The 26,979-nt window shown below is 48.1% G+C and overlaps 1 protein-coding gene across 2 annotated transcripts in view; it reads right to left on the reverse strand.

The window, feature by feature from the left end:
• Nucleotides 1-5,018: 5,018 nt before the first annotated feature.
• SYT17 (synaptotagmin 17) overlaps nt 5,019-26,979 on the reverse strand; it is a 77,255-nt gene continuing 55,294 nt past the window's right edge. For both annotated transcript variants that reach the window (XM_021698113.2, XM_021698112.1), the window contains one exon: nt 5,019-5,770. In XM_021698113.2, coding sequence (XP_021553788.1) covers nt 5,574-5,770 — 197 coding nt within the window. In that variant the 3' untranslated portion in view covers nt 5,019-5,573. The remainder of the gene's footprint in view (nt 5,771-26,979) is intronic.

The following is a 26,979-nucleotide window of genomic DNA, read 5'->3' on the forward strand; positions in this document are numbered from 1 at the left end:
GTTACAGTTTGTGAAGCATTGTTCTAGGCAGGGGTAGGCAAACTTTTTTTTCTTAATTCTATTTTTAAATAAAAATTGTATATATCTAAGGTATGCAACATGATGATTCAATATACCCATGCACAGTGAAATGCTCCTACAGTCACACTGATTAACGTAGCATCTCCTCACATGGTTACATTCTTTTTGGTGATGAGAGCACCTGAAATCTACTCTCTTTGCAAATTTCAGTATTCAGTCCAGTATCATTTTCTGTATTCATTATGCCGCGCATTAGCTCTCTAGACTCATTCGTTCATCCTACTTTATTGTAACTTAAACTTCTGTAGAGCCAGATAGCAAGTATTTCAGGCTTTGCTGGCCACACGGACTCAGTCACAACTACTCAACTCTGCCACAGACTATAGGAATGGACCTGGCTGGCTTCCAATAAAACTTCATTTACAAAAATAAGCAGCAGGCTGGATTTGGTCCATGGGTCCGAGTTTGCCAAACCCTGCTTTAGACCTCAAGTTTACTGACCAGAAAGTAGGTCATTTCTTTACTTAACAAATCAATCTGTCATTTGGAGGTTGTAGAGGTCTCTTCGTAACATAGTATATACATTTTCTGTCTTCCTAAAGTCGTATTTATTGTGTGATGGCATTGCCTGCCCTCCCACCCCCAGATACACCTCCACACACACTGTGCTCATGGTGGTCTGGGGATTCAGACCATCTCCTCTCCCCTCCTTTCCCCTACCCTCCCCTCCTCTCCTCTCCCACCTCTCCTTTATCATCTATCTATCTATATCTATCTATCATCTATCATCTCTGTTAGTTTCTTAGCTTTTAAAAAAAATGCTCTTTATTTACCAATAAAACAAAGTCCCCTGCGCCCTCACCACCGTTATAAAAGGGACAGTGGAGGCGAGTTCATTTCATGGCTTTCCCCTTCAGGCATCTGCTGCAGTAGGACCACATACTGTTATGTAATCCCATAAGCCTCAGTTTCCTCATCTGCAAAATGGGAACAAATCAGTTCTTGCCTCACACAAGTGCTTGGAACAGTGCTTGACATGCTAAGTGCTTAATATACATTAGCTACCATTAGATCATGATGCAACCTTCGAAAATACCGTACAGGAAGGTATATGCTTGAGCAGTAAAACCACCTCCCAAAGGATAACCCTGGCCAACCTTGAGGGTGATGCTGTCAGTTTTTTTTTCTAGGCATTGATTTTAGTTTTTACATAGTGATGATCATTCCTGAGTTATTTATTTATTTATTAAACATTTTTAATTTATTTATTTGAGAGAGGGACAAAGAAAGTGAGAGAGAGCACAAGTGGGGTGAGGGGCAGAGAAAGAAGCAGACTCCCCGCTGAGCAGGGAGCCCGATGCGGGACTCGATCCCAGGACCCCGGGATCATGACCTGAGCCGAAGGCAGACGCTTAACGACTGAGCCACCCAGGCGCCCCTGTGTTATTTATTTTTTTTAAGACTTTATTTTTAAAAAAGATTTGAGAGAGAGAGAGCATGTGTGCGCACGGGGGTGGGAGGGGGGCAGAGGGAGAGAATCTTCAAGCACACTCCCCACTGAGCACAGAGCCTGATAAGGGGCTTAATCCCACCACCCTGAGAGCATGACCTGAGCCAAAATCAAGAGTGAGACACCTAACCGATGGAGCCACCTGGGCGCCCCTAAGATTTTATTTTTTCAGTAATCTCTACATCCAACACGGGGCTTGAACTCACAACCCCGAGATCAAGAGTCGCACGCTCTACCGACTGAGCCAGCCAGGTGCCCCAATCTCTGAGTTATTTTCAATGGTCTTTTTGAACACTGAAAAGGGCAGGTAGCCCATTGACAGTGGCAGGCCGCTCAGAAAGGAAAGGAGTTCTTCTTTCCTCCCCTGCTGTGATTCCCAGTGTTTTCAAAGTGAAATATCAGAGCTCCAAACAGCTGTTCCCGGTGCCCTGGGACTCAGCATGTCTGAGCTGGGCTGGCAGAAGTCATAGCTTCTGTCAACTCCCGGGGGTGGACTGAAATCCTGAGGGGCTCTGGAGTCCCAAGAGACGAGAGGACTCAAGGACTGGCTGTGGGAAAACAGATTCGGCTTTCAAACTTCACCCCACCGCTCCCACCCCACCTCCTCCCTTTGAACTTGGGTCCCCACACTCCAAAGAGGGTGAGTAGGTGGCCGGTGAATCTCCTTTCCCATCTTCCAGCTGAGGAGGAGGAGGAGGAGGATGCTAATGGGTAGCCCACGACAGGGCACCTTGAGCCCAAGTTTCAATAGAAACCAAGTCATTCCTTCACCTTTCAACACATTTCCCTAGTCTCCTGACAAACTCTCTCCTTGGAGACGTGGACAGCTCTGACATCCATCCTACAACTGTCCCCTCTGGCCAACCAGCAAACATCGCCTGATGTGTGCCTCGCAGGAACAGTCTGCAAGTACATGTGGAGATGGTGCGGCCATTATCCAGGCTAATCCTCAAATGAACCGTGTGGGCTAACAACAGTCACCCTATTTTCAGAGAGGAGAGTCCAGCGAGCGTAGTTAACCACACCAGAAATTCATGGTCTCGCAGTTCTGGAGGCCAGAAGTCCAAAATCAAGGTGTCCGCAGGGTTGGCTCCTTCTGAGGGCTGTGAGGGACGGATCTACAACCTTCTGTCTCTGCCCATCATCTTCCCTCTGTGTGTGTCTGTCTCTGGGTCCTAATCTCTGCCCCCCCCCCCCACCTTTTTTTTATAAGGACACCGGTCATACTGGATTAGGGCCCAGTCAATGGCCTCACTTCAACTTGACTACCTCTGTAAAGACCCGATCTCCAAAGAGGTCACACTCTAAGGTACTGGGGGTCAGGCTGCCATCTTTTTTGAGGGGGCCACAATCCAGCCCACAACAGGCTCTCGAGTCCGACGGGCCTGAGCTGGTATCCTACTCTACCACTTACTGGCCACTTAATCTCATTAAGCCCTGGCTTCCTCCTTCGCAAAAGGGAATTAAGAACATCTTCCGTGTGGGTTTCTGCATGAGGACTACGTGAGATATTTGGCATTTCCCATGGTGCTGAGTCAGCCCTCTTGTTATTACTGATGAGGAAGGCGGATGCCGGGGATGCTCCACCTCAGAGCACACTCTCAGGCAACTCTGACTTTCCCTGTGGCTGCAGCGCATGCAGACCTCACACTCGGCCGAGAACATGGCCCCCCACCTGCCACCCCGTTCTCTGCCTGGGGATTTCTTGGTGCTACTGAAGTTTGCTCAGCCCGCATAGGACAGTCCTAAAGGGCCAAACATTTCATGTCTCCAGGGGCAACCCTCAGGCCCTGAGGGATAAGCGTCGGGAGTTAAAATACCCCAGCTTCCCCATCATGATCACTGTCAAGTGTATTCTCCGGGGTCCCCAGCATGACTGCGCCCCAGCTGCCCACAGTGCTAGTCAAGGCAGCCTTCATCTGCTTTTCTCCTTTCTCTGACTTGTTCTTCCATTTAATGCTTCTTGGCGTCCCCTCCCCAGTAAACAAGCAGCACCCAAGTCCTTGCCTCAAGGTCTGCTTTTGAGGTACCCCTAACTAAGATAACGAGGAGACCATAGCTCAGAGAAGTTATATGGCTTGTGCAAGGATACACAATTAGAGAGAGGTGAGTCCATGATTTGAACCATGGTTTCTTTGGCTCCAAAGCCCATGGGCTCAGTCACTGGTAGTCCCTCCTCTCTAGTGCCCAATGCCTGCTATGTTCCCGTCCTCCTCATGCTCTTTGTTCTCTCATGGTTTTTTTGTTTTGTTTTGTTTTGTTTTAAGATTTTATTTATTTATTTGAGAGAGAATGAGAGAGAGCACATGAGAGGGGGGAGGGTCAGAGGCAGAAGCAGACTCCCTGCCAAGCAGGGAGCCTGATGCGGAACTCGATCCAGGGACTCCAGGATCATGACCTGAGCCGAAGGCAGTCGCTTAACCAACTGAGCCACCCAGGTGCCCTGTTTTGTTTTTTTTAAAGATTCTATTTATTTAGTTGACACAGAGAGACAGAGAGAGAGAGACAGCAGGGGGAAGGAGCGGGGGGCAGGGGAGAAGCAGGCTCCCTGCTTAGCAGGGAGCCCGACGTGGGGCTCGATCCCAGGACCCCGGGACCAGGACCCGAGCCGAAGGCAGACGCTTAACCGACTGAGCCACCCAGGTGCCCCTGTTCTCTCATGCATTTATCCTCTTCTGGACAACCACGATAAGGAAGTCATTTTGTAGTCTCTTTTTTTCTCTTGAGAAACTTAACCTAACCTTGCCCTCCTGCCTTCCCCCTTGACCTCCCTGCCACGTCAGGGCTCTGAGTCATTGGGATGGTTTGTTACGCAGCAGCGGTAACCGCAACACCTTGCACTCTTCATGCCCCGTGTTCATGAAGAAAAAGATAACTCAAATGCATGGCACAAATAAATAATCTTTAATTTCAATAAATATCTCCCCATTATGCCAGACAAGAGGCTGTGGGAAAGATACAGTAGCATCCAACAGGGAGAGATCTATCCTAACTACACTAATTCCTTAGCATGAGAAAAATGACTTTGGTTCACACACAAACACAGAGAGATGCTCAGAGTATGACAAGGAAGGAGTCCTCTTGGACGGGAGCGCGGTGGCCATTTTAATCCATGTAACTGTCCTTTGCAAGTCTTTCATGTGCCACAATCACCATGAATCATCAAAAAAGGTTACTTTTGCTCTATCATATTCTATTTACTTGACATACGCACATGCTGTTACTGAAGGTGGGGTCATGACAGACAGGAGGACACTGGGTGAAATTTCACTGGGAGGGGCAGAGAGAAGGGAGTGCTCAGGACTGAGGTCCTGCCGACCACCTTGCTCACCAGGAGGACACACAGGGACACACACGTGTTCACCTGTGAGGGCACACACGAAAACATTCCCCATGGGGGGTCCTTAGGAATAAGCTAACACAAGGACAAATTCAGTTAAGCCAGGGAAGTTTCTTACACTGGAATATTTTTTGAGGCCATTTGGTTTCTCCAAATAGTCTAATCTATCAAGTCCACTAAAGAGAAGACAAAGTACTTACACTTTTGGGGGAAGGTATCAGGTCTGAAGAACCCCCCAGGGAACAGCAGCCCGTTCAGAAGCCACCCAATCAGCAGGTGTGCCTTTTGGGTGTGGGGGTCGGGCGTCCCACACACTGGCCAAGCTCTTGGAGAATTTCATCTCGATGGAGGCTGGCACCCTTGGGGAGGCCCCTTCTCTGGCCTGAGGGTTGAAAGTGCATTTGGGGGTAGGGGTATCAACAGGAGCAAGCACTGCCAGTAAGTCTCACAGCAGAGCCCACTCAGCTCGTGACGTATAGATGGGGTTTCTAGAAAGTTCTCAGGCTTTGCCCATTGAGGGCAACCATTCTGTGTTCAATAGTCAGCTTCTTCTCAGTTCTGAGAGGATTTAGTGTGTGTGTGTATTTGAGTGTGTGTGTGCGTGTGTTGTGTGGATGTAATAGGCATGTGACACGTTTTCTGTCTGTCTTAAATTTTCCTCCTCTTTTTTTAAACAAATGAAAGCTGCTTTTCCCACAGCTCTCAGGTCACCTCCAGCGAGGCAGGAGACACGCGGTCACACTCGGCCCGGGACCTCAGGCTGTGCCACTGCTCTACGGCTGTGCGGTGGGTGTTGAGCATTCGCCGCCAGTGGTTGGATTCGGAGGGGCCCGAAGAGTACTGGCCGATGACAATCCTTCCAATGAAGTCGTTGCTGCTCTTCATGTTGTGGCCAAACACTAGGGAGCCAGAGGGGCGAGGGCGGCGGGGAGGAGGTTGGAGGAAGGAGAGAAACGGAACAGGGAGGCGGGAACAAGACAGAGGCTGTTAGTCGACACGTTCCTCAACTGCAGGCACGGGCCCCTTGCTTTTGGGACATCATCTGTTTCTTTTAATGGTAAGAACGCCCCACTTCCCTCATCTCATCTGCCCGTGAGTCCCTTCACGCCAGGTATACCAGGTGGCCGGCTGTTCCTCACCATGCCAGGCATGTTCCCGCCTCCTGGCCCCCGCACTGGCTGGTCCTTCCGCCAGATAGCGGCGTCCCCTATAATAGGCAACTTTAAACTCACAGCCATTGCCCTACCACGCTGTGTACAGAGCACTATAGGTGGGTAGGTCTAGGGGGACAGTCAGCTATCACTGAAGTCTGGTTGAGTAGTTAACCCAGGGTTTCTCAATGGCGGCACTGCTGACGTTCTTTGTCATGGGGGCTGTCCTGTGCAGGATGTTGAGCAGCACCTCAGGCTTTTATGCACTCGACGCCAAGAGCACCACCCTCACCAGCTGTCACAATCCAAAATGTCTCCAGACGGGGCCCAATGTCCCCTGAAAGGTCAGTTCATGCTGGAGAAGAGCCACTAGGTTAAGCCTGTGGGCCATGGGCCAGATATCCTCGGTGACCATTAGGCTAGCTCTGGGACCCCGAGACAAGGGAAGGAATCTCTCTGAGACTCAGTTTCCTCCTAGGTTAAAGAGGAATCTTGATAGTGCTTTACCTCATTTGTCATTGTGAGGTTTTGAAGAGATAACGTGTGTAGTGTCTCAGCACACAGTACCTAGATAAGCACTCAGTGAAGGTTATACTGCTATTTTGATCCCAAATCTCTGTCTGTGGAGCTTTTATAAAAGAGGCTTTATGTTTCCTCTGTTCCAGGCAATGGAGGCAAGCTTCCTGAGAGAAACGGCCATGGCAATTTCTTCTACCCCTTGTTGTACTGCGTGTCTCTTTGGAAGGCTTCTCTGTTAATTCCAATGCAAGCTTAATTTGTGTCTTTCAAGCCTAATGAGATGGTTAGCTTGATTTATCTTCCCAGCCAAGTTCTGCCTAATTCTTTATCTGTGTGTGGGTAGTCCGGGCATGTCATCTCACGAACGGGAAAGCAGGCTGCATCTGGGTTATAAATGAAGGACTGCAGAATGGGAAATATCACAGATTCACCCAGCATGAGCCGAGCAAAAGCGGGCTGGATCCCAGGAGGGATGCCGATTATCAAATAAACCAGCTAAAATATGCAGCCAAAAACAGAACTTGAATGCTAATGAGCCTCCGTTCTCCCCTGTGGGGTTCACATCAAGAATTCTAAATGATAAAAATTGGAGGGGGGGGGCGCGGAACGGGAAGAAAAAAAGAAAAGTGGAAAAACAAAAACAAAACCCCATCCATTGTCTAAATACCAAAAAGACCCAGGGTGAACAGGCTAGCCTGTACCAGTCAAGTCCAATACCACTCCAGTGTCCAGTACCTGTCAGCAATGTGGACAAAAATTGGACCCTGTATATTTTTTGTAACTTGGTAAAGTGTTCAGGACACACAGGGGGATCTTGTTTATGTGAAGATCCCTTACAGAAGGGAAAAATTAGGACAGGAATCTCTGCTTAATAAAGGACATTACTAAGGAGCTCTCTGAGGCATTTGAAGTTTTTTTTTTTTTAAAGATTTTATTTATTTATTTGTCAGAGAGAGAGGGAGAGAGAGAGAGCACAAGCAGGGAGAACGGCAGGCAGAGGAAGACGGGGAGGGAGAAGCAGGATCCCCACGGAGCAGGGAGCCCAATGCGGCACTTGATCCCAGAACCCTGGGATCATGACCTGGGCCGAAGGCAGACACTCAACCGACTGAGCTACCCAGGCATCCCTTTAAGTTTTTTTTTTTTTTGAAAAGGTAACACTCAGGTTTGTTTTGAACCACGCCTAGTGGGCACTGTAAGGTTTGATCTCACCAAATGAAAACAAGTTACCAGAGTCCCCTTCTCTGTGGGCCTTGGTAAAGCAAGATACTAACAGGAGGTCATTTCAGGCTCTATTTGGTTTTCTTCCTTGGGGGCAAAATGTTCTATCTTCCTATACCTCTCCAAAGTTCAAGAATGAAAATGCAGAAACATCCTAGTAGATGAATGTAGGTTTCCCTTGGGAAAAGGTTTTTTTGTTTTTTTTTTTTAAAGATTTTATTTATTTATTTGAGAGAGAGAATGAGATAGAGCATGAGAGTGGGGAGGGTCAGGGGGAGAAGCAGACTCCCTACTGAGCAGGGAGCCCGATGTGGGACTCGATCCCGGGACTCCAGGATCATGACCTGAGCCGAAGGCAGTCGCTTAACCAACTGAGCCACCCAGGCGCCCGGGAAAAGGTTTTAAGAAAGGAAATCTCAAACACTCTCATGTATTGCTTGTGAAAGGGGAAGCTGGTTCAACTTTTAGGAGAGGGTCACAGTATGTACTCGAAATAAAAATGTTAACTTGTTTTTTTTTTGTTGTTTTTATTTTATTTATTTGACAGAGAGAGACACAGCGAGAGAGGGAACACAAGCAGGGGGAGTGGGAGAGGGAGAAGCAGGCTTCCCACTGAGCAGGGAGCCAGATGCGGGGCTCGATCCCAGGACCCTGGGATCATGACCTGAGCCGAAGGCAGACGCTTAACGACTGAGCCGCCCAGGCGCCCCAAAAATGTTGTAACTTGTGATCCAGCAATTCTATTTCTAGGAATTTATCCCATAGAATTATCTGCACAAATGGACAAAGATATACATACAAGGATATTCTCTGGATATTGGATATTGGATAATACCTGGGTTATTAGAGCCTCTAAGCCAAATCGGGCCTGCCACCTGTGTTTTGTAAATAAAGTTTTACTGGAACCCGGTCAAACCCGTTTGTTTACACAATGCCTGTGACTGCTAGTGCACTACAGAAGCAGAGCTGAATAGCTGCAGAAGAGACTGTGTGGCCCACAAAGCTGAAACTATTTCCTATCTGGTCCTTTGCAGAAAAGTTTGCCAACTCCTGCTCTAGAATAGAACATTGTGAGAATGAAAAATGTAAATAACAAAAAAACGCCCATGAAGAAGTGTACCTGAGGCGGTGGCGCCCTGTCCACCTCCCCAGCCCACCCTAGAGGCTACCCCCAGCTCTCAAGCACCTGGAGCCCTCTGCCGGGGCCACGCCAGTCTATGCTAATGATGACTTATGGTCGAGTCCTTGGGCCACTCTATGAATAGCAGTTTGACCTCTGCAGGGGCTGGAGACTAGGGTCAGCCACTTGGACGCCTACGGGACTGATTGCCTGATCAATATCCCAGACACCAAGGCTTGCGTGAACTTTTCTGGTTGGCGCCCTTTCGAGTGTGTGTCTCCCTACATCATTCCTGGGACAATGAAGTGCTGTCCTCACAACTCCACTGGGAGAGGGCAACTGGAAACTCATATCTGTTCTCGCCTGGACTCTGCCCTGTGTGCCTCTTTCCTTTGCTGATTTTGGTCTGTTTCCTTTTTCTGTAATAAACTGTAACCATGAGTATAATAGCTTTGCTAAGTCTGTTGAGTCCTTCCAGCGAATCACTTAACTTGATGGTCTTGGGGATCTTCCAAGCTGCAGTTACCCACTCATCAAATATCCCTGATTGGCTTGCCTCCCTTTTCCACTCTCTTATCAGTACTTCCTGGGGTCACCTCCTTAGTAGCCTATCTGAACCCAAGTCATTGTCTTAGGATCAGCTTTGGGGAGCAACCAGACAAAGACTGGCGGAGACTAATTAAATCATTGCTGATGTAATAATGTCATGGAAACCAACATTGCTGTAAAATGAGATAGACCTATATATATAAAATAGAAACATCTCCAAGACATATTGCTAGGAGACAAAAGCAAGTTGCAAAATAGTATATGTAAACACAATCTCTTTTTTGTTAAAAAAAAAAAGTTAATATATAAAATAGAAAACAATCTGGAGGAATTTCATCAAACTGTTGAGAGTGGCTCTCTCCGGGGGGCGAGGGGGGGGGGGGGGAGACAGGGAACTTTCTGCGTTCTGTATTATGTAAGTATGGTTTGCACTTCTTACAGTACATATTGTTTTGGAAAAAAAACAGGGGCGCCTGGGTGTTTCAGTCGGTTAAGCGACTGCCTTTGGCTCAGGTCATGATCCCAGGGTCCTGGGATCAAGCCCCATGTCAGGCTCCCTGCTCAGCAGGGAGTCTGCTTCTCCCTCTCCCTCTGCTGCTCCCCCTGCTTGTGCTCTCCTGCTCTCTGTCAAATAAATGAAATCTTAAAAAAAAAAAGAAAGCAAAAGAAAAAAACAAAACAAAGTTTCCATTAGAGAATCCACATCTAAATCGCCAGAAGGCAAAGAAGACTAAAAGGCAGTCTAATATCCTACGCTCCCTTTCCCAGTTTGCAAAGTTCCTTGGTGTGGTGAATCACTTGGCCCTTGCAAGGTAGGTGCTCCTAAGTGATTCAGCCTTTCTGATGGAAAGCAGTCACTGCTGTGGCCATCTGAGTTAATTGGCAGGCTTTGACATTTGCAAATCACTTGGTAAAGTTATGGCAATCTTAACAGTCTTTTAAAAATCGAACATTTAAAATGCAAGTTATAACAAAGCCAGAGCTGAAGAAAACTAATGACTTCTATGATAAAAGCTGCCTGGGAGAATATCAAGATTTTCTATCACTGTAAATTCTAGGGAGCATGTTGTTGGAGAAATGGGGAATTAAGACTGGATATCTATAGAATCCAGAAAGGGGCTCAGAGACAGAGGGCCAGATACCCAAAGCCCTCCATTTTACAGATAAGGAAACCAAGTCACTGAGCTAGTTGGTGATACAACTTGAAGTATTTGCAGCAAAAACCCTGCAAAGGAAGCCAATTCTGTGTAACTAGATCCCCACTTTCCTCCTCCTTAGAAACAATCACAATTAGAAATTTTGTCGTGAGGCATCCCCAAATATCCCTCCTGGTTGTTACGGGGGACTCATTCTACTGCGAGTCCCTATTGTATTACTGGACCGTGTACCCTAGTCGTCCGGAAGCGGCTTCCCAACGACCGATACAATTCAGAGAGTAGCACAAAGGTGTTGCAACAGTCAGAAAAGATTCAGGATTTGTGCACAAAACCCATGGAGAGGGCTCCTCACATTTTCTCTAAGAACCTATTTACTCTTCATGGATTTAGACATACTCTGAATAAACTTGGTCATCTGATTTCCCCACCTGCAGTAATTTTTAAATTTTTTTCCTGAGATTTATGAGAGAGAGAGAGTGAGCACAAGTGGGAGGAGGGGCAGAGGGAGAGGGACAAGCAGACTCCCTGCTGAGTGGGGAGCCAGGCCTGGGGAGTCCGATGTGGGGCTCGACCCCAGGACCCTGGGATCATTACCTGAGCTGAAGTCAGACGCTTAACCAACTGAGCCACCCAGGTGCCCCCATCTGCAGTAACTTAATTTAGTGGATTGCAACTACCAGCAGATATAAGAACTTTCTCTTTTTTTAAGAGTTTATTTATTTATTTAGAGAGGGCAGGGGGAGGGTCAGAGGAAGAGGGAGAGAGAGAATCTCAAGCAGAGTCTGTGCTGAGTGTGGAGCCCGGGGTGGGGCTCGATCTCACGACCCTGAGAATACGACCTTGAGAATACGACCTGAGCCAAAATCAAAAGTCACTTAGCTGACTGTGCCACCCAAGCACCCAAGAACTTTCAAAAAGTACAGTAGAATGTGGCCATTTAGTAAAGGGGGAAACAACCCTGTACTGCTTCAGAGCCAAAGGTATATCCAACCGTATGATCATTTATTTTTATTGTCATGACTGAATCAGTCAGAAAGCTCAGGGTTCCGGTTAATGGGTCAAAGGGAGTGTGACAAGTTCTCTATCAAACACAGTAAAAAACTTAAAGCCTTTTTTAACATCAAAGGGGAGGGGATGCAGTCGGTGGAAGATTTACTCACACAAAACCCGTTTAGTGCCCGTCCCCCCAATGGTTACAGAGTAGGGCAACCACCTCGCCCAGCAAGGCGCTCTGTTACTGGTCACACCGTGTTCTCTCCATAGCCTTAACAAATCTCAAGCGCCCTGATGCGACAGTCTCAGAGGATGGCCCCCTGTGCAGACAGGCGAGCCACCAAAGTCCAGTTCCACCCTCAGACGGGGCATGGGTATACCTGGCATATTGCACTTTCTGGAATTTTAGGCTCGACTTATCTCTAAAGGATTACCAACATATCTGTCTGCTTTTGTGGCACCAATCACCATGGCAAGTTAGGTGAGCAAAATCGCTTTGCAAAACCAAAGCACGATGAGAGGCTCAGGGACCAGGCTTTGAAGAAGTGTGGAGAGTAACGCAGCTTTATTAAGCACCTACTATACGTATGGCCCAGGGCTAAGCACATCATGTGGATTAACTTGCTAAATCTCCGTTATCAACCCTCTAGAGTCAGGTTTCTCACCTTGAGCACTACTGACGTTTGGAGCCAGATCGTTCTCTGTTGCCGGGCTGTTCTGAGCAGCGTAAGATGTTGAGGAGCATCTCTGGAAGATGCCACTAGCTGTCCCCTCCCGAGCTGTGACAACCCAAAGTTATCTCCCGACATCGCCGTACATCCCCTAGGAGCATCATCTAACCCTTCTTCTCCCTGGAGAACCACTGCTCTAAGACAATTGCTATCACTGGCCCATTTTACGGCTCGGGGGACAGAGGCCCAGGGAGGTACAGGGAGATCGCTCACTGCTCCAGTCAAAACCTAGGTGCCCTGAGTGAGTCAGGCACAAAGCTGAGGCTTTCACATGTTGATATTTGCTGTGAAAATGAATCTGTTCTTCCCCGCAAGAGCTAAACTCTTTGGGGTGCTAATTTAGTTTGCCAAGGCAGCCGGTCTGGAAGGGAAGCTGGATGACTTAGCATGTGGGTGTCATAAACACTGCAAATTAAAAGGGAAAAAAAAAAAAAAATCTCGACAGCTCCCCATTTTTTATGTTTGGTTCCAAGGTGATACCCCCACATGCCCCTTCGAGGCTGATAGCACAGTGCAGGGGTGCCCCAGGTCATGGTCAGAACCCCACCTCATCACAGGCCCCACAGTCTACCTCTTGGGTACTCAGTTGCACTATTCCCACATTTCTATAAGAAAAAAAAAAAAAAAAAAAAGCATGAAGCCAGCAAAACCCATCCTGGGCTGTTTCCCAGTCCTCCCTAATTCCTCAGTGCGGAGGGATCCCCACACTTGGTCTGGATGTTCAGGAGTTATCCCAACCCTCAGAGAAGCCCCAAAGCAATCTCCTTGTCCCTTTTCCTCCTGTTCCCTGCTCTCCAGAGGCCAGCCCTGACACATCCCAACAAAGGTGGTACCCATTCTCTCGTCAACTTTTGCAAAACTTCCTCAAGCTATAGCATTCCCTCTTTTTTCTTCTTCTCTCTGAAAGCTAGAAGCTGTTTCAGGTGTTTCTTCAAAACAAGGTAAATCATATCCTTTGCCTGGGCCTCAGTTTTCCCATTTATACAGTGGGTGGGTTTATGTAGGTTTTAAGGCCGTCTTCAACTCTAACATTTCTTTGGTTCTAAGAAGTTTCATCCACGACTTGAGTGAGGTTTCATTTTGTGATTCATAGCAGCTGCTCAGATGTTTTTCCTTCCAATGGTCAAAATGACAGTTTAGATAACAGGATTATTGTAATTAAAAATCAGCAATACCAGGGCGCCTGGGTGGCTCAGTCGGTTAAGAGTCCGACTCTTGATTTCGGCGCAGGTCATGATCTCAGGGTTGTGAGACTGGGCTCTGCACTGGGCGCAGAGTCTGCTTAAGATTCTCTCTTTCCCTCTCTCCCTGCCCCTCCCCCGCCACCCCTCCTTGCACAAGTACACACACATGCGCACGCTCTCTCTCACTCTCTAAAAAAAGGAAAAAAACCCCACCGCAATACCAAATCCTGGGTCCTGTATGCTAGGCACTGAGAGAAGTAGTTTATATACATTTTTTGACTCAATCCACACCACAGTCCTGTTAGGGAAGGCACTACTTATATCCTTTGGCAGATGGAGAATGAGAGGCTCACAGGGGCTCGGAGGTGGAGCGCCCAAGGTCACAGGGCCGGCATGTGGCAGGGATGGACACTCAGCCCAGCAACGCTTTTCCTTCTCTTGTCTCAGAAAAGCCTCACCCATTCCCCCTTCCACTGACCCCGCTCCATGACAAAAACAAGATTCGGAGCAGAAATACAGTGCATGCATGTGTGTTTGAAGGGGAGTGAGGCCCTCAAGCTGGCCTATAGGGCAAGAGGCATCAAGAGTCCCCTCACGAAGGTGCCATGTTGGAGCCTGTCCCATCATCTCTGTAGGGCCCAGGGGGGTCACATTTGCCTCCAACATCTGAATGGCCTCTTCTGCAGGTGGGCAGCAAACAAGGAAGCCGTCTTATGTCTCCAGACTATTGATATGAAAAATATAATACTAGCACCTAACCCTTATATAGTGCTTATCGCGTGTCAGCCCGCATTCTATGGATTCTCAGTTGCACTAAATGATTTGATCCACATGTCTATTTACAAGGTAAGTCTATCATTATCTCTTGGGTCTAGAGGTCACACACCACCAATGGCCTGCTTTCCTGAGGAGGGCCTGGACAGAGGCCTGAGCACGGGGTGGGCATGTTACCTTGACTCCTTGGGCTTGCCTTCTGACCTCTCACCCCACTGAAAGCACAAGGCCTAGAGTAGAGACCCCTTTTGGCCAGGTCTATAGGAAATGCTGGCTTAAAGTGAGTTGTTCAATTCCTTCAATGCAGTGGTTCTCAGCTGGGCCCATTTTGGTCCCCAAATTTGCCAATGTTAGGAGACATTTGGATTGTCACCACTGGAGAGGAGATGCTGCTAAACATCCTACTGTACTCAGGACAACCTCAAAATAAAGGATCTACTGGCCCAAAATGTCCACAGGCACTGAGGCTGAGAAACACTGCCTTAAGGGAAAAGCATGTGACCTGGGGTTTCCCTTCATTAATCCACCACCAGAAACTGGGGAGTGGAGGCAGAGGTCTTTGAGGACTATCTTCATGGCTTACGGATTAGGTCTCTTCCTCCTTCCACAAGACACAGGAGCCAAGACTGAAATTCCTTTTGGGGTGCCTGGGTGGCACAGTCGACTAAGCATCTGACTCTTGGCTTCAGCTCCGGTCGTGACTTCAGGGTCATGAGATCGAGCCCTGAACTGGGCCCCGCATTCAGTGCAGAGTCTGCCTGACACTCTCTCCCTCTCCCTCTGCCCCTCCCACCCCCCTCCTCTAAAGAAAATAAATAAAATGAATCTTAAAAAAAAAAAAAAAAGATTAAAATTCCTTTTGAAATTCCTTTGGACCACGGCTGGACCATTTCTTTACTCCTCTGTGTGGAAACTGAGCCATGTGGAGCCTGCGTTTATAAAGATGACATATGGGTTGAAGCATCACTTTCAGGTCTGAATCACACCGTCTAGGAGGAAGCATTTAAAAGTGTGATGATAACGTAATGTGCTTGTTTTTACACGAACAACCAAAATGTATATATCTGAAAGAGGATCATCCTTGTACACATGTCTTAGAGATGCTGGCATTGCTCTGGGGGAAATGTTCACTACAAACCGGCTTCAGAGCTAGTTGCAAGACACCTGTTAGAAGCTTCAGGGGAATAACTAACCAAATCTTCCCCCTCTCTGTCTTCTGAAATAATTGAGAAACAACTGGGAAAACAAAGGAGAAATATCACAAACATGTGAATCCCTCAGAAGGGATTTTAAAAAAATCCTAGTGCCCAGACCTCAGCCCAAGAGATGCTGTCGATGGGTTTGGGGGGTGGGGGACTGGGTGCCAGTGTTTTTCACATGCTCCCCAGGGGATTCTCATGGGGTCAGGTTAGGTACACTGTGCTAGATGCAGAACAAAGTATCAGTTGGACTGGTAGCTTAGCTGGATTATAGAAAGGGGCCAGACCCTATTTGCTCTCCTGGAATTAAACTTCTCTGACCAAACACAGTGCAGGCCTCGTCTTGGCAGGGGCAAGCCTGACCAGCAGGCTCACTGAAGGAGCTACAGAGAATGCTCCCTCCCTGTTGTGGGCAGGTAGGTCCCCAGAGAGAAGAGGAGGGCTGGGAGATCTTTAACACCTTAATCCCATCCAGCAGAAGACCATGGACCGTCAGATGAAAACCCACCAGGTTCCCAGTCAGATAAGTCAATTCTTCCCTGGGCAAGTAAATACAAGATAACAGAGAATAAAGCAAATAATAAAATGAATAGGGGCGCCTGGGTGGCTCAGTCCGTTAAGCGTCTGCCTTCAGCTCAGGTCATGATCTCAGGGTCCTGGGATCGAGTCCCGCATCGGGCTCCTTGCTCAGCAGGGAGCCTGCTTCTCCCTCTCCCTCTGCCCTTCCCCCCTTTCATGCGCTTTCTCTCTCTCAAATAAATAAAATCTTAAAAAAGTATAAAAATAAGATGAATAAAAGACAGCCCGGAGGTGTTACTTTAGTGCAAGGGTGGGCAGGCTTTCACCATAAAGAGCCAGACAGTAAAGACTTTAGGCTTCAAGGGCCCCCTATAGTCTCTGTCCCAACTTCTCTGCCATTGTAGCAGAAAGAAGGCACAGACTATATGCAAATGAATAGCCATGAAAATGACATAATAAAAATATATTTAGTCTCTGCCCCCACTTCCTTACACAGAGCTCCTAAAACCCTTGTAATTTCCTAAGTGATAGCGGTGATAAGAGCATCTTGTGTTATAATATTTGGTCTTTGTCCCGGGTTCATGACCCAAGAGCTTCTAAGACCCTTGGAATCTTCAAGTGACGGGTGTCTTCTGGTATACTAATGAGATGGCTGGTGGCAGAGGTCTCCAGATAGTTTCAGGAAGGGGGTTGGCTGCCAGGAAGACCAAGGCATGATTAGAGGGTCGGACCTTTCAGTCCATCCCAACCCCCCAGCCTCCAGAGAGAGGAGACGGGCAGGAGACTGACTTAATCACCAACAGCCAATGGTTTCATCAATCATGCCTATGTAATGATTTTCTGTATGCTAAACTTCAACAAAAAGTCAACTTTAAAAAACAAACGAATGGGACTAATGTTTGCAACTGATCTCGAAATGCATGAAAAAAAATGAACTGAGATAAATAGAGGGATAGATAGATGTGTGGTAAAGAAAACAGCAAAATATGCAGTGCAAAATCTAGGTGGTGGGAATACAGGTGTTGACTGAGTAAGTCTTCCAATTTTTTTTAAAGGTCCTCCATAAAATGTTGAGATCATAAAAAAAACAAACACACAAACTCAATTGTTTTACTTTCATAGCGGTCTTGTTACTGAGTTACTAGAGTTCTTTATATATTCTGGATACAGGCTCTTTGTTGGACAGGTTTTGCAAAAAATTCCTCTGGGGTGTGCCCTACTCTTTTATTTTCTTAACTATGTCTTTCTTTTTTTTTTTTTTTAAGATTTTATTTATTTATTCACGAGAGACAGAGAGAGAGAGAGAGGGAGGCAGAGCAGAGGGAGAAGCAGGCCTCCCACCGAGCAGGGAGCCCGATGCGGGGCTTGACCCCAGGACCCTGGGATCATGACCTGAACCAAAGGCAGACACCTAACGACTGAGCCACCCAGGCGCCCCTTAACTATGTCTTTCAAAGAGCAAAAGTTTTACATCTTGATCAAGTCCATTTGCAAAAAATTCCTCTGGGGTGTGCCTTACTCTTTTATTTTCTTAACTATGTCTTTCAAAGAGCGAAAGTTTTACATCTTGATCAAGTCCATTTATCACATTTTCACTCATTTCCTTTCAAAATGAAATAATTGCACACCCTGGGTTTTTGAAGCCAGTGACCAATGTGGAACTGCTTTGCCTATGGCAACTGAGAAATGAGAAACTAATCTGAGACAGATCTGCGTGGGGGGTCCATGACTGCCTGTGATTTTTTCCCCCATATATTTGAAGTATTATATAATACAGAATTAAAAATCAAAATGCTTTTTAAAGGTAAAAAATATCACCTCATAGTTGTTCAGCACTTCATAAGTTTCAAAGCTTGCTTATTTCAGCCTTGCCAGAGTCCTTTGGGGGGGGGGGGGCAGGAGTTGAGGCCTCCGTGGGCCACAAAGGCATAAAAGCATTTGTCAAAGTCATCTGTTTCAATTGCATACTGCAAGAAGACACAAAAGAGTAAAAATTTTGCCACTTTCTTTTTTTGGGATTGCAAATTTAAAAAAATTATTTATGTATTTATTTTAGAGAGAGAGTAGGGGGAGGGACGGAAGGAGAAGGAGACAAGCAGACTCCCCGCTGCGCAGGAAGCCTGATGTGGGGCTTGATCCCAGGACCCTGAGATCATGACCTGAGCCGAAATCAAGAGTCGGAGCTTAACCAACTGAGCCACCCAGGCATCCCCGGACTGCACATTTTGACAACAGCTATCCAAATGGACAAACATATATGCTTTGGCGGAGCAAGCCCACTGCTGGATTTTTAGCTCACGGTACATTTGGACACATCTGCGGAGACATGTTGAGGGTGCCCACCCCAGTAATGTTCCTAACTGCAAAAAAACCCCCTGGAATGAATCCCAATGTTACCAACAGGGGACTAATTAAATAAATTCTTCAACTCCTGGACTTAATGAAATATCATGCGGTCATTAAAAATAATTAGGGGAAATCTGCACTCCATGTCAGCCACACTGATCTCCCTGCTCTCACTCCCTTCCATGTAAGAGCTTTTGCACTTGGTATTCTTTTTGGCTGCAACGCTCTTCCCCCATCCATATCCACGTGGTCCATCTCTGACCTCTTTCCCGTCTTGGCTCAAATGTCACCTTCTCCATGAGGCCTTCCCTGGCCACCTTGGAAAAAATCGCAATCCTCCCCCCATCCCTCACTATTCTCTTTCCTTCCTTCTGTTTCCTCCTTAGCACTGAACTTCATCTCTACATGGCCCTCATATGGTTACTTGCTTTGTTTACTACCTGTCTTCCCACATTCAAGTAGTCATCTGATGAAACCAGGATTTTTGTCTAATTTGTTCACTATTGTATCCACAGTGCCTGGTTTGCATGCATATATATACATATATATATACATATATATATATGTATATATATATAAACATGCTAGTATGGAAAAATGTCCAAGATCTATTATGTGAAAAGACCAAGTCGCAGAAAAGCCTATCTATTCTGGATAAGAACAATAGCGGACGGAGACACCGCACACACTCGTGTACATCTGCTCCCGTATACACGTACATACGTGCACACATTCACGTACACAGAAGTGTATATAGTCCTAGAAAGAAGGCTTGTGAGGACTAATTACCTTTAAGTAGGGAGAATTAGGGATTTTTACTTTCTATTCAACTCTCTCCTGTACAGTTCCACTATATATACGTATACATACATATATATGTGTATAAACATATATTCCTTAGCATAACAACACTGAGAAGCCACCAGAACCCCTTTTCCCTTGTAAACCCTTGGTGTCACCCCATGCAGGTGACAGGCACCCATAAGCCACGAGGTGGGGAGGAGCAGAGACCAGATTTAAAAATACTCTGCTCCTCTTCCTGAGAGGGCTCCCCACCCCCTCTCCTGCGGAGCCAGGCGGCAGTCCATCTGTCCAGGTCATACCACCTGGGAGACGGGCTCGTGTGCCGAGCAGGATGCTTCTGTCTGCCCAAATCTTTATGGAAGCAGGGAAGCCATTTGAAAAATCTACACACATGAGCACAAATGCACTCGGGTTTCTGCCCCTGAATTCTTCATGCTTAGGCAGCCAAAGAATAACCACAAGAAGTGCAGAGAGGTTAAAATGCCATTGGGAGAATAAACATGCCTCCCACGGGCACATGACTGGAGCAAACTGGCTCTGAGCCCTTCACAGAGGCTCCCCCCCAACCCCGCCCCGCCCGGCGAACTCCGAGACCAGCAGAGCCCACTGCTCGAGCTCAGGGTGGTCGCCACCAGGGGGGCTGTTCCATGCACTGTGGGATGTGAGCAGCATCCCTGACCTCCACCTACTAGATGCCAACAGCACCCCTGGAGTTGTGACAACCACAAATGCTTCCGGACACCGCCCAATGTCCGCTGGGGAACAACATCAGCCCAGCCGAGAACCACGGGTCTAACTCCTTCTCTACGTCAGTAGCTGCCCAGCACTTGGCAGCCAAAAGGTTATGTGGTGATTCACTACGAGGACCGCTCTTATCAGGTGGAAGTCCCCGAGCCTGGGATTCGGTGAGGTGGGATCCCCGCAGGCTGACGCTCACGGCGAACTCAGGGGCAGCAGGTGCTTGGGGAGGCAGCAGAGGAGCAAGCCTGTTCAGGGCCCAGGCCGGCTTTTATGTGCCCCCTTGGGTACCTATGGCCAAGATGGCTGTGAGCTCACCAAAGCCTTTTCTTCCTGGACAAGCAGCTGGACTACAGTCCCAGCCTCCCCTGCAGGGAGTTGTAGCCGAGAGGGTCGGAGTGGGAGTGGAGTGATATTCATAACTTCCAGACCCGGCCTATAAAAACTTCCCACAAAATCCTCTCTCTCTGTGCCCCCCTCTCTCTCTCTCCCGTAACCACCAGCTGGAGGTGAAACCCTCCAAGGCCTGAGAAGATGGCAGAGCCACAAAACGGAAGGGGCCTGGGTCGCTGAATCTCTGCATGGAAGGCCACTAGTGAAAGGCCCCACAAACACTGGAGTGCGAGCAAGAGATCGGCTTCGACTCCAGTAAACCAGAAACCAGCACGGCTGATCTACTCCAGCAGCCTTCCTTGACCTCATCTAACACAGGAACTTTTAGCAAGTCACCTGGGCTTCAGTTTCATCCTCTGTAAAATGGGCATAACACCGGTACCTCCCTCGTTTAGTTGCTGTGAGGATCCACTGAGAGAGTCCTTGGGACTGTGCCTGGAACTTACTAAGCCTAACGAAGGTTGCCTCTTATTACGAGTGGGAAGAAGAGCTACTGAATTCCTGCCCTTCCCATTACCCCTTCTGTGCCTTCTTTTCTGAGTCACACTCAATAACCTGGGAAAGAATGATTTGCCCCAGTCCTTAAATGCCTTAGGGACATACTGAGGCTTTAGGGAAACTTCTTGTAGTAAGGCTGGGGACCCTTATTTTATCACACAGCTGTCCATGCATCTCCTAAGTGTCCTGGACCCTCCTTACCAAAGACACCACTGAGAGGCCAAGGTGACCTTGAACAAGAAAGGAAGAGGATCCCACCCACGAATCATCTGTAGGCTGTCTTTCTTTTGCTTTTCCAGCCTCAATAAAATTAAGCAGAATAAAACCTAAAAGCAGGGGCGCCTGGGTGGCTCAGTCGGTTAAGCGTCTGCCTTCGGCTCAGGTCATAATCCCAGGGTCCTGGGATCGAGTCCTGCATCGGGCTCCTTGCTCAGTGGGGAGCCTTCTCCCTCTGCCCCTCACCCCACTTGTGCTCTCTCTCTCACTCTCTCTTGCGCTCTCTCTCTCTCAAATAAATGAATAAAAATCTCTAAAAAAAGGGCGCCTGGGTGGCTCAGTTGGTTAAGTGACTGCCTTCAGCTCAGGTCATGATCCTGGAGTCCCGGGATCATGACCTGAGCCGAAGGCAGACGCTTAACCGACTGAGCCACCCAGGTTCCCCTAAAAAAAAAAATCTTAAAAAACCTAAAAGCAAACACATAATGAGAACTATGGCCCAGACTCTTCCTGGGCCTGCTCTGTAACTAAGGATCACAAAGAAAGTGGCCTTGAGTTAAGCCGCAAAGACCCTGCCTCCCCTGGCCAGTGTGGGGCACCACAGAGAGAGCGAAGGCTGACCCCTCTGCCCACTCTGCTTATTCTTCACCCACCTGCTTGTGGGCGAATAATGCCCTCGCCTAAGACCGTCTCTAGAAATGATTGCCATTATAGGCCAACTACATCCTGCTTTAGTGTGGGGGTTGGGGGCTGGGAAGAAACCCAGGGGAGCAGTTTTCACATCAACTTACACACAGGGAAAGAGAAAATTACACCCACTGAGCATCTGCTATGTGCTAAGTATCCCCGCACACATATCATCTCACTCCTTTGTGAAAGCACAAGCCACATCTGTCGTGCTCCCTAGTTTCCCCAGTGCCTAACAGGCTTAGGCACACAGTAGGTGTTCAATAGATACTTGTCATCTGAGCTTACCATGACCCCTACTTATTGCTCTGACCTCACGTGTAATTCACTCCCCTCATTAACTACGCTCCTGCCACTTTCACCTTCTTGCTCATTCTGGCCCCAGGGCCTTTGCACTTGCCAATTCCTCTGCCTAGAACGTTCCTCTCCCCGATCTTTGCACAGCCAGTCCTTTCTCAGCTTGTATTACCCAGCTTAAAGTGATGCTCCAGCCCCTGTCACTGTACTCCGTTATTATTTAGGTGTTGATTTGTCTCACCCCAACTAGCATGCATCAGGGAAGGATTAATTATTTCTGCCTCTCTGCTATTTCTCCAGCAACTAGGCACAGCACTTCAACAAAGTAGGGGCTTGATAAATATTCGAGGCTGTGTAACTCAATGACCGAGAGCCCAGACTCTGGACCCAGACCACCTGACTTTGAATCCTGACCCCGGGACCTGGGGCATGCTACTTCTAGCACAGCCTCAGTTTCCCCATTCATAAAATGATCGTAATTCCTACATCATAGTGCTGCTATGAGGATTCAGTGAGTTAATTCACGCGAAACCCTCAGTGCAGTGCCTGGCATATAGGAAGTGCTGCGGATGCGTCTGTTTGTCATTGTTAGAGACAGAATGAGCCACCTCAAGGTAGATCTTAAATGCGTCTGACAGACAGAAAATGCAGGCTCAATGAGATGAAAGGTTCCTGTTTGAGATGATTCAGCAACCAAGCTCTTTTGGACCTGGTTCTTGGATTTTTAAGCCAAAGTTATTTTCACAAGGTTTCCTGAGATGTAGGGAGAGAAATGACACTCAGCCCATGCCCCACAGTCCCTAGCCTTTCAAAGGTTAAGCCTTCTCCCGCTGACTGGCAGCTCTGGGTTGGAGCAGTCAAGAGAAGGCAAGGGACAGAAGGGCTGTCTGGAAAGGATATTCTTGGTTTCTGATCTCTTCCATGTGCCAGCCTTCATCTTGCAGCCACCAGGTACTGGCCTTGGCTGCTGAGCCCAGCTGTTTCTCGCCAACACGGTGGCCCAAGGCAAAGCTGAACCTGACCTTCACTGGCTCCCCTTTCCCACCCCTAGCTAGGGCTCTGCAGGGACACGTGTGGTTGGATAAATCCCCAGCCCCCTGAAGCTTTCCTCCATGGGGATATGCCTGGAGTGAGGCTCCATCTAAAGGCACCAAAATCATTAAACAACCACGCAAATGAAGTAAAAACTCCCCAGGAGCCCTGGCAGCTGGCCTGGTCTTTAAAGGCTGCCACGGGAGCCCAAAATGAACGCTTAAGATCTAGCCAAGTTTTACCGCCTGGTTGGATGGACTTTGGCAGCTCGAGGAGCTCTCTGGAGGAAAGATGAGGCAGGGGTGCCACCACAGGCTCTGCGCTCCGCCAGGAGAGCCCCAGGGTGGCAGGGGTCTGCTCCCACCTCCTGACCGCTTGGCTGGAGTTCCACCTTGGCCCACATCCAGGTTCAAGGCCATAACCCACCGAGCTCTCACTAAGGGCCAAGCGCTGTGCTAAGCACATTATATCGATCATTTCCTTTTGTCCCCACAACACCCTAGGAGTTAGGGGGCTGAAATCTACAGATGAGGAATCTTCATTCAGAGGAGTTAAGTAGCTTGCCACCATAGAGAATTGTCCTTTACATCTAATCCATGAGCACTTTCTGTTGACTGTGCCTCTTACATTATATCCACGAGTTACTTCTTTGAAACCGTTCTGCCACCTCCCTGGTCCAAGCCACCATCCCCTCTCCCTTAGACCAGCGCTGCAGCCTCCCAGATGGTCTCCTGGCTCCCCCTCTTGTCTTCTGACAACACTTTTATTCTTCATTCAACAGGTGGAGGGATACTTTAAAACATGATCATAGCACTTCCCTGGTCAAAACCCTCCAAAGGCTTTTCAATGCACTTAGAAAAAATATATATATATAGCTTCTAATCCTACAGGCTCTACTCAACCTGCCCTGTGCTATTTTTCCAAACTCACACTGCCTTCTGTGTTCTGGACATATTGGGGTAACATGGGAGAAGAGATGAAGTGTCTTCTTGCTATTCAAAGTGTGGTCTTCAGACTCCAGTGTAAGTGTTACCCTGAGCTTATTAGAAATACAGATGCTCAGGTCTCTCCCAGACTTACTGACTCAGAATCCACATTTTGACAAGATCCCCAGGAGATGCATATGCTCATCAAAGTGTAGAGGTTAAGAGTGAGGAAGACTTTGGAACCAAACAGCTTGGGTTGGAAGCCTGGCCCAACCACTCACCAGCTGGATGACTTGCATCAGTGACCAGCTACTTCCTGCGTAGTGAAGAACTCATCTTATCCAAAGAGAGATCTTGGTCTACGCCCTTGGCTCCTAGGAGGTGATTTCCAGGCTCATGGAATATCCGGCAGAGGTGTTTGTTCGCCTGAGGGCTCTAGCCACGGACAATGCGATTTATGGTGACAGCTTTGGGGTCCCCTAGAGAAACCAATGACTAGAGGTATTAGCTGGACCTCCAGGAGGTGCTGGAGGCTGATGGTCAGCTCCCAGAGAGTATGGGATCAAGCCCCGTTAAAAACTCTGGACACCACAGGCTCAATGAGCTCCCCTCGTTGGCAATATTCTGCGCATACTGCACACGTAGTGAGCAAGAGGAGGTAACACCGTCCATGACTCCATGGGGACAAAATGACAGGAAGCCCCATGTCCGGACCCCTTCTGGACTCTGCCCTGTGTGTCTCTTTCCTGGGCTGATTTTAATTTGCATCCTTTGCCATCATAAAACTATAGTTCTAAGGAGCACCTTCCTGAGTCCTGTTGAGTCATTCTCATGAATTATTGAAAATGCATGGGCACGAGGACCCTGCATATCTAGCCAGCTGGTCCAAAGTGAGGGCAGTCTTGTGGGGACCAGTCCCTCTGACTTTGCAGTTGGCTCAACTCATTGTCATTCCCTTCCCTGACCTTCAGTCACCCCAGCTGAAAAATGGCCATAGAGTAGATCACACCTTCTATGTTTACTGAAAGATTAAATGAGATAATGAACACACAGGAGTTTCACAATAAACACAAGTACAGTGTCCCTGTGGTTTGGTCAAGGAAACTGAGGGTCACAGAGGCAAAGCCACCTGCCCACAGTCAGAGGCTGAAGCCCTGGCTGACTCGAACCACGGGGCGATACTGCCTCCTCGTGACTTGCTAACACCTTCTGGGAAGGGAGGGACAGGCATGGTTCGGCTGAGCCCGTGGTCCAGCAACCTGCTGAGGAAGTCATGGGGCCTCTGGGGGGGAAGTCACCCACTGCCATCCCAATGCTCCCTACTGCTTCTCTTCTCTCCTCTCCTTTTGGGATTCACAGGACATGAATATGAGGCTCTGTGATATTGCTCCACAGGTCTCTACTTTCCCCTTCTGTCCCTCTTTTCTACCCCATCTTTTTTTTTTTTTTTTTTTAAAGATTTATTCATTTGACAGAGAGAGACAGCGAGAGAGGGAACACAAGCAGGGGGAGTGGGAGAGGGAGAAGCAGGCTTCCCACGGAGCAGGGAGCCCGATGCGGGGCTCGATCCCAGGACCCTGGGCCGAAGGCAGACGCTTAACGACTGAACCACCCAGGTGCCCCTACCCCATCGATTTATTCTGTTGTTCATAGTACGTAATTTCTCTTCATCTATCTGTACGTTCCCTAACTCTTTCCTCTATCACCTGCATTCTGCTATGGAGCCCATCCAGTGAATATTTTATTTGGTACCGTACTTTTCTGTTCAAAATTTTCCACTTGGTTCTTTTCTTCTATCTTCTGTTTCTCTACTAACCTGCAATAGTCTCTGTCTTACCATTCTTTTCAAGAGGATTCACCCGTCTTTCTTGGAGCACGGTTATAATAACTGCTCTGAAGTCTTTGTGTGATCATCCCAACATCTGGGTCATCCTGTGGTGGATGCCTGCCGATTATATTTCCTCTGAGAATTTGCCAGACTTTGCTGGTTCTCTGTGAATCAGGTCGTTCTGGATTGTACCCTGGACCTTTTGAATATTATGTTATGAGACTCTAGGTCTTGTTTGAATCCTACTAAATATATTGATTCTTTTTGGCTGTACCAGGCAGCTGAGTGGGTTCGGTTCAGACCACATGTTCTAACCTGCCTTCTGGGTGCTGTTAGGCCAAAGTTGGTTCAGCTTTCAAAGTCTCTGCAGGGCTCTGCACATCTGTCCCTCATTTGTGCCCGCCAGGGCCCAGCTGCAGACTGGGCTGGTAGTCTACACTGTAGTTCAGTTCTCAAAGTCTCTCCTATACCATTGAGGGTCATATCCACTCTATGGGGGCAGCTCCGGGGTGAGCCCAGGACTTCATACATCCTCCTTTCTGGAGCTGCCTCCTCCTGCAATATTTCCCACACTCCGGCTCCCAGGGGCCCACGTTCATTACCCTCTGTCTAGAAAGTGGAGGCTTTAGTCTCCCCACCCCACTTCTGCCGCTTACTTCCTGTGCCTGGATTTGGGTCTGCAGCCAAGTGCCCACTGCCAACCCCAGGGCACTGTGGGGAGCACACACCGCTCTGGTTCTGTGGCTGAGCTGGCACAGCTTGGGGGTCAGTCCCCGGCTCCTGGATGCCGTGCCAGCTGGAGGCTTTGGGGTGATGATGATTAGGTGAGGGCGCTGCTCGGGAGGCGACCACAGGCAGCTGGTCCCAGCCATTCACCTCCAAAGGGCCAGCATTTCAACTCTTCCACACTCTGGAATTATTAAAACAACAGGCATGATTTTCCAAGGGGCTATTTCTGGGATGGGCAGGTCCACAGGCTGTTTTGCCTGTAATTCCCAGGATAGGAATGATTTGCTGCATTTTACACAAGACAAAGTCCAGACTCAGAGAGGTGGAGTCATCTGCTTGAAGTCACACAGCTGGTTAACAGTGGGGGCCAAGATTCAAACCCAAGTCTGTATAATTCCAGGGTCTGCTCTTCTATGGCGAGTTCCATCATCATCAACATCATCATCACCATCACCATCATCATCACCATCATCATCACCATCATCATCATCATCATC

The sequence above is a fragment of the Neomonachus schauinslandi genome, chromosome 5, assembly GCF_002201575.2.
Source record: "Neomonachus schauinslandi chromosome 5, ASM220157v2, whole genome shotgun sequence".
Classification (NCBI taxonomy): Eukaryota; Metazoa; Chordata; class Mammalia; order Carnivora; family Phocidae; genus Neomonachus; species Neomonachus schauinslandi.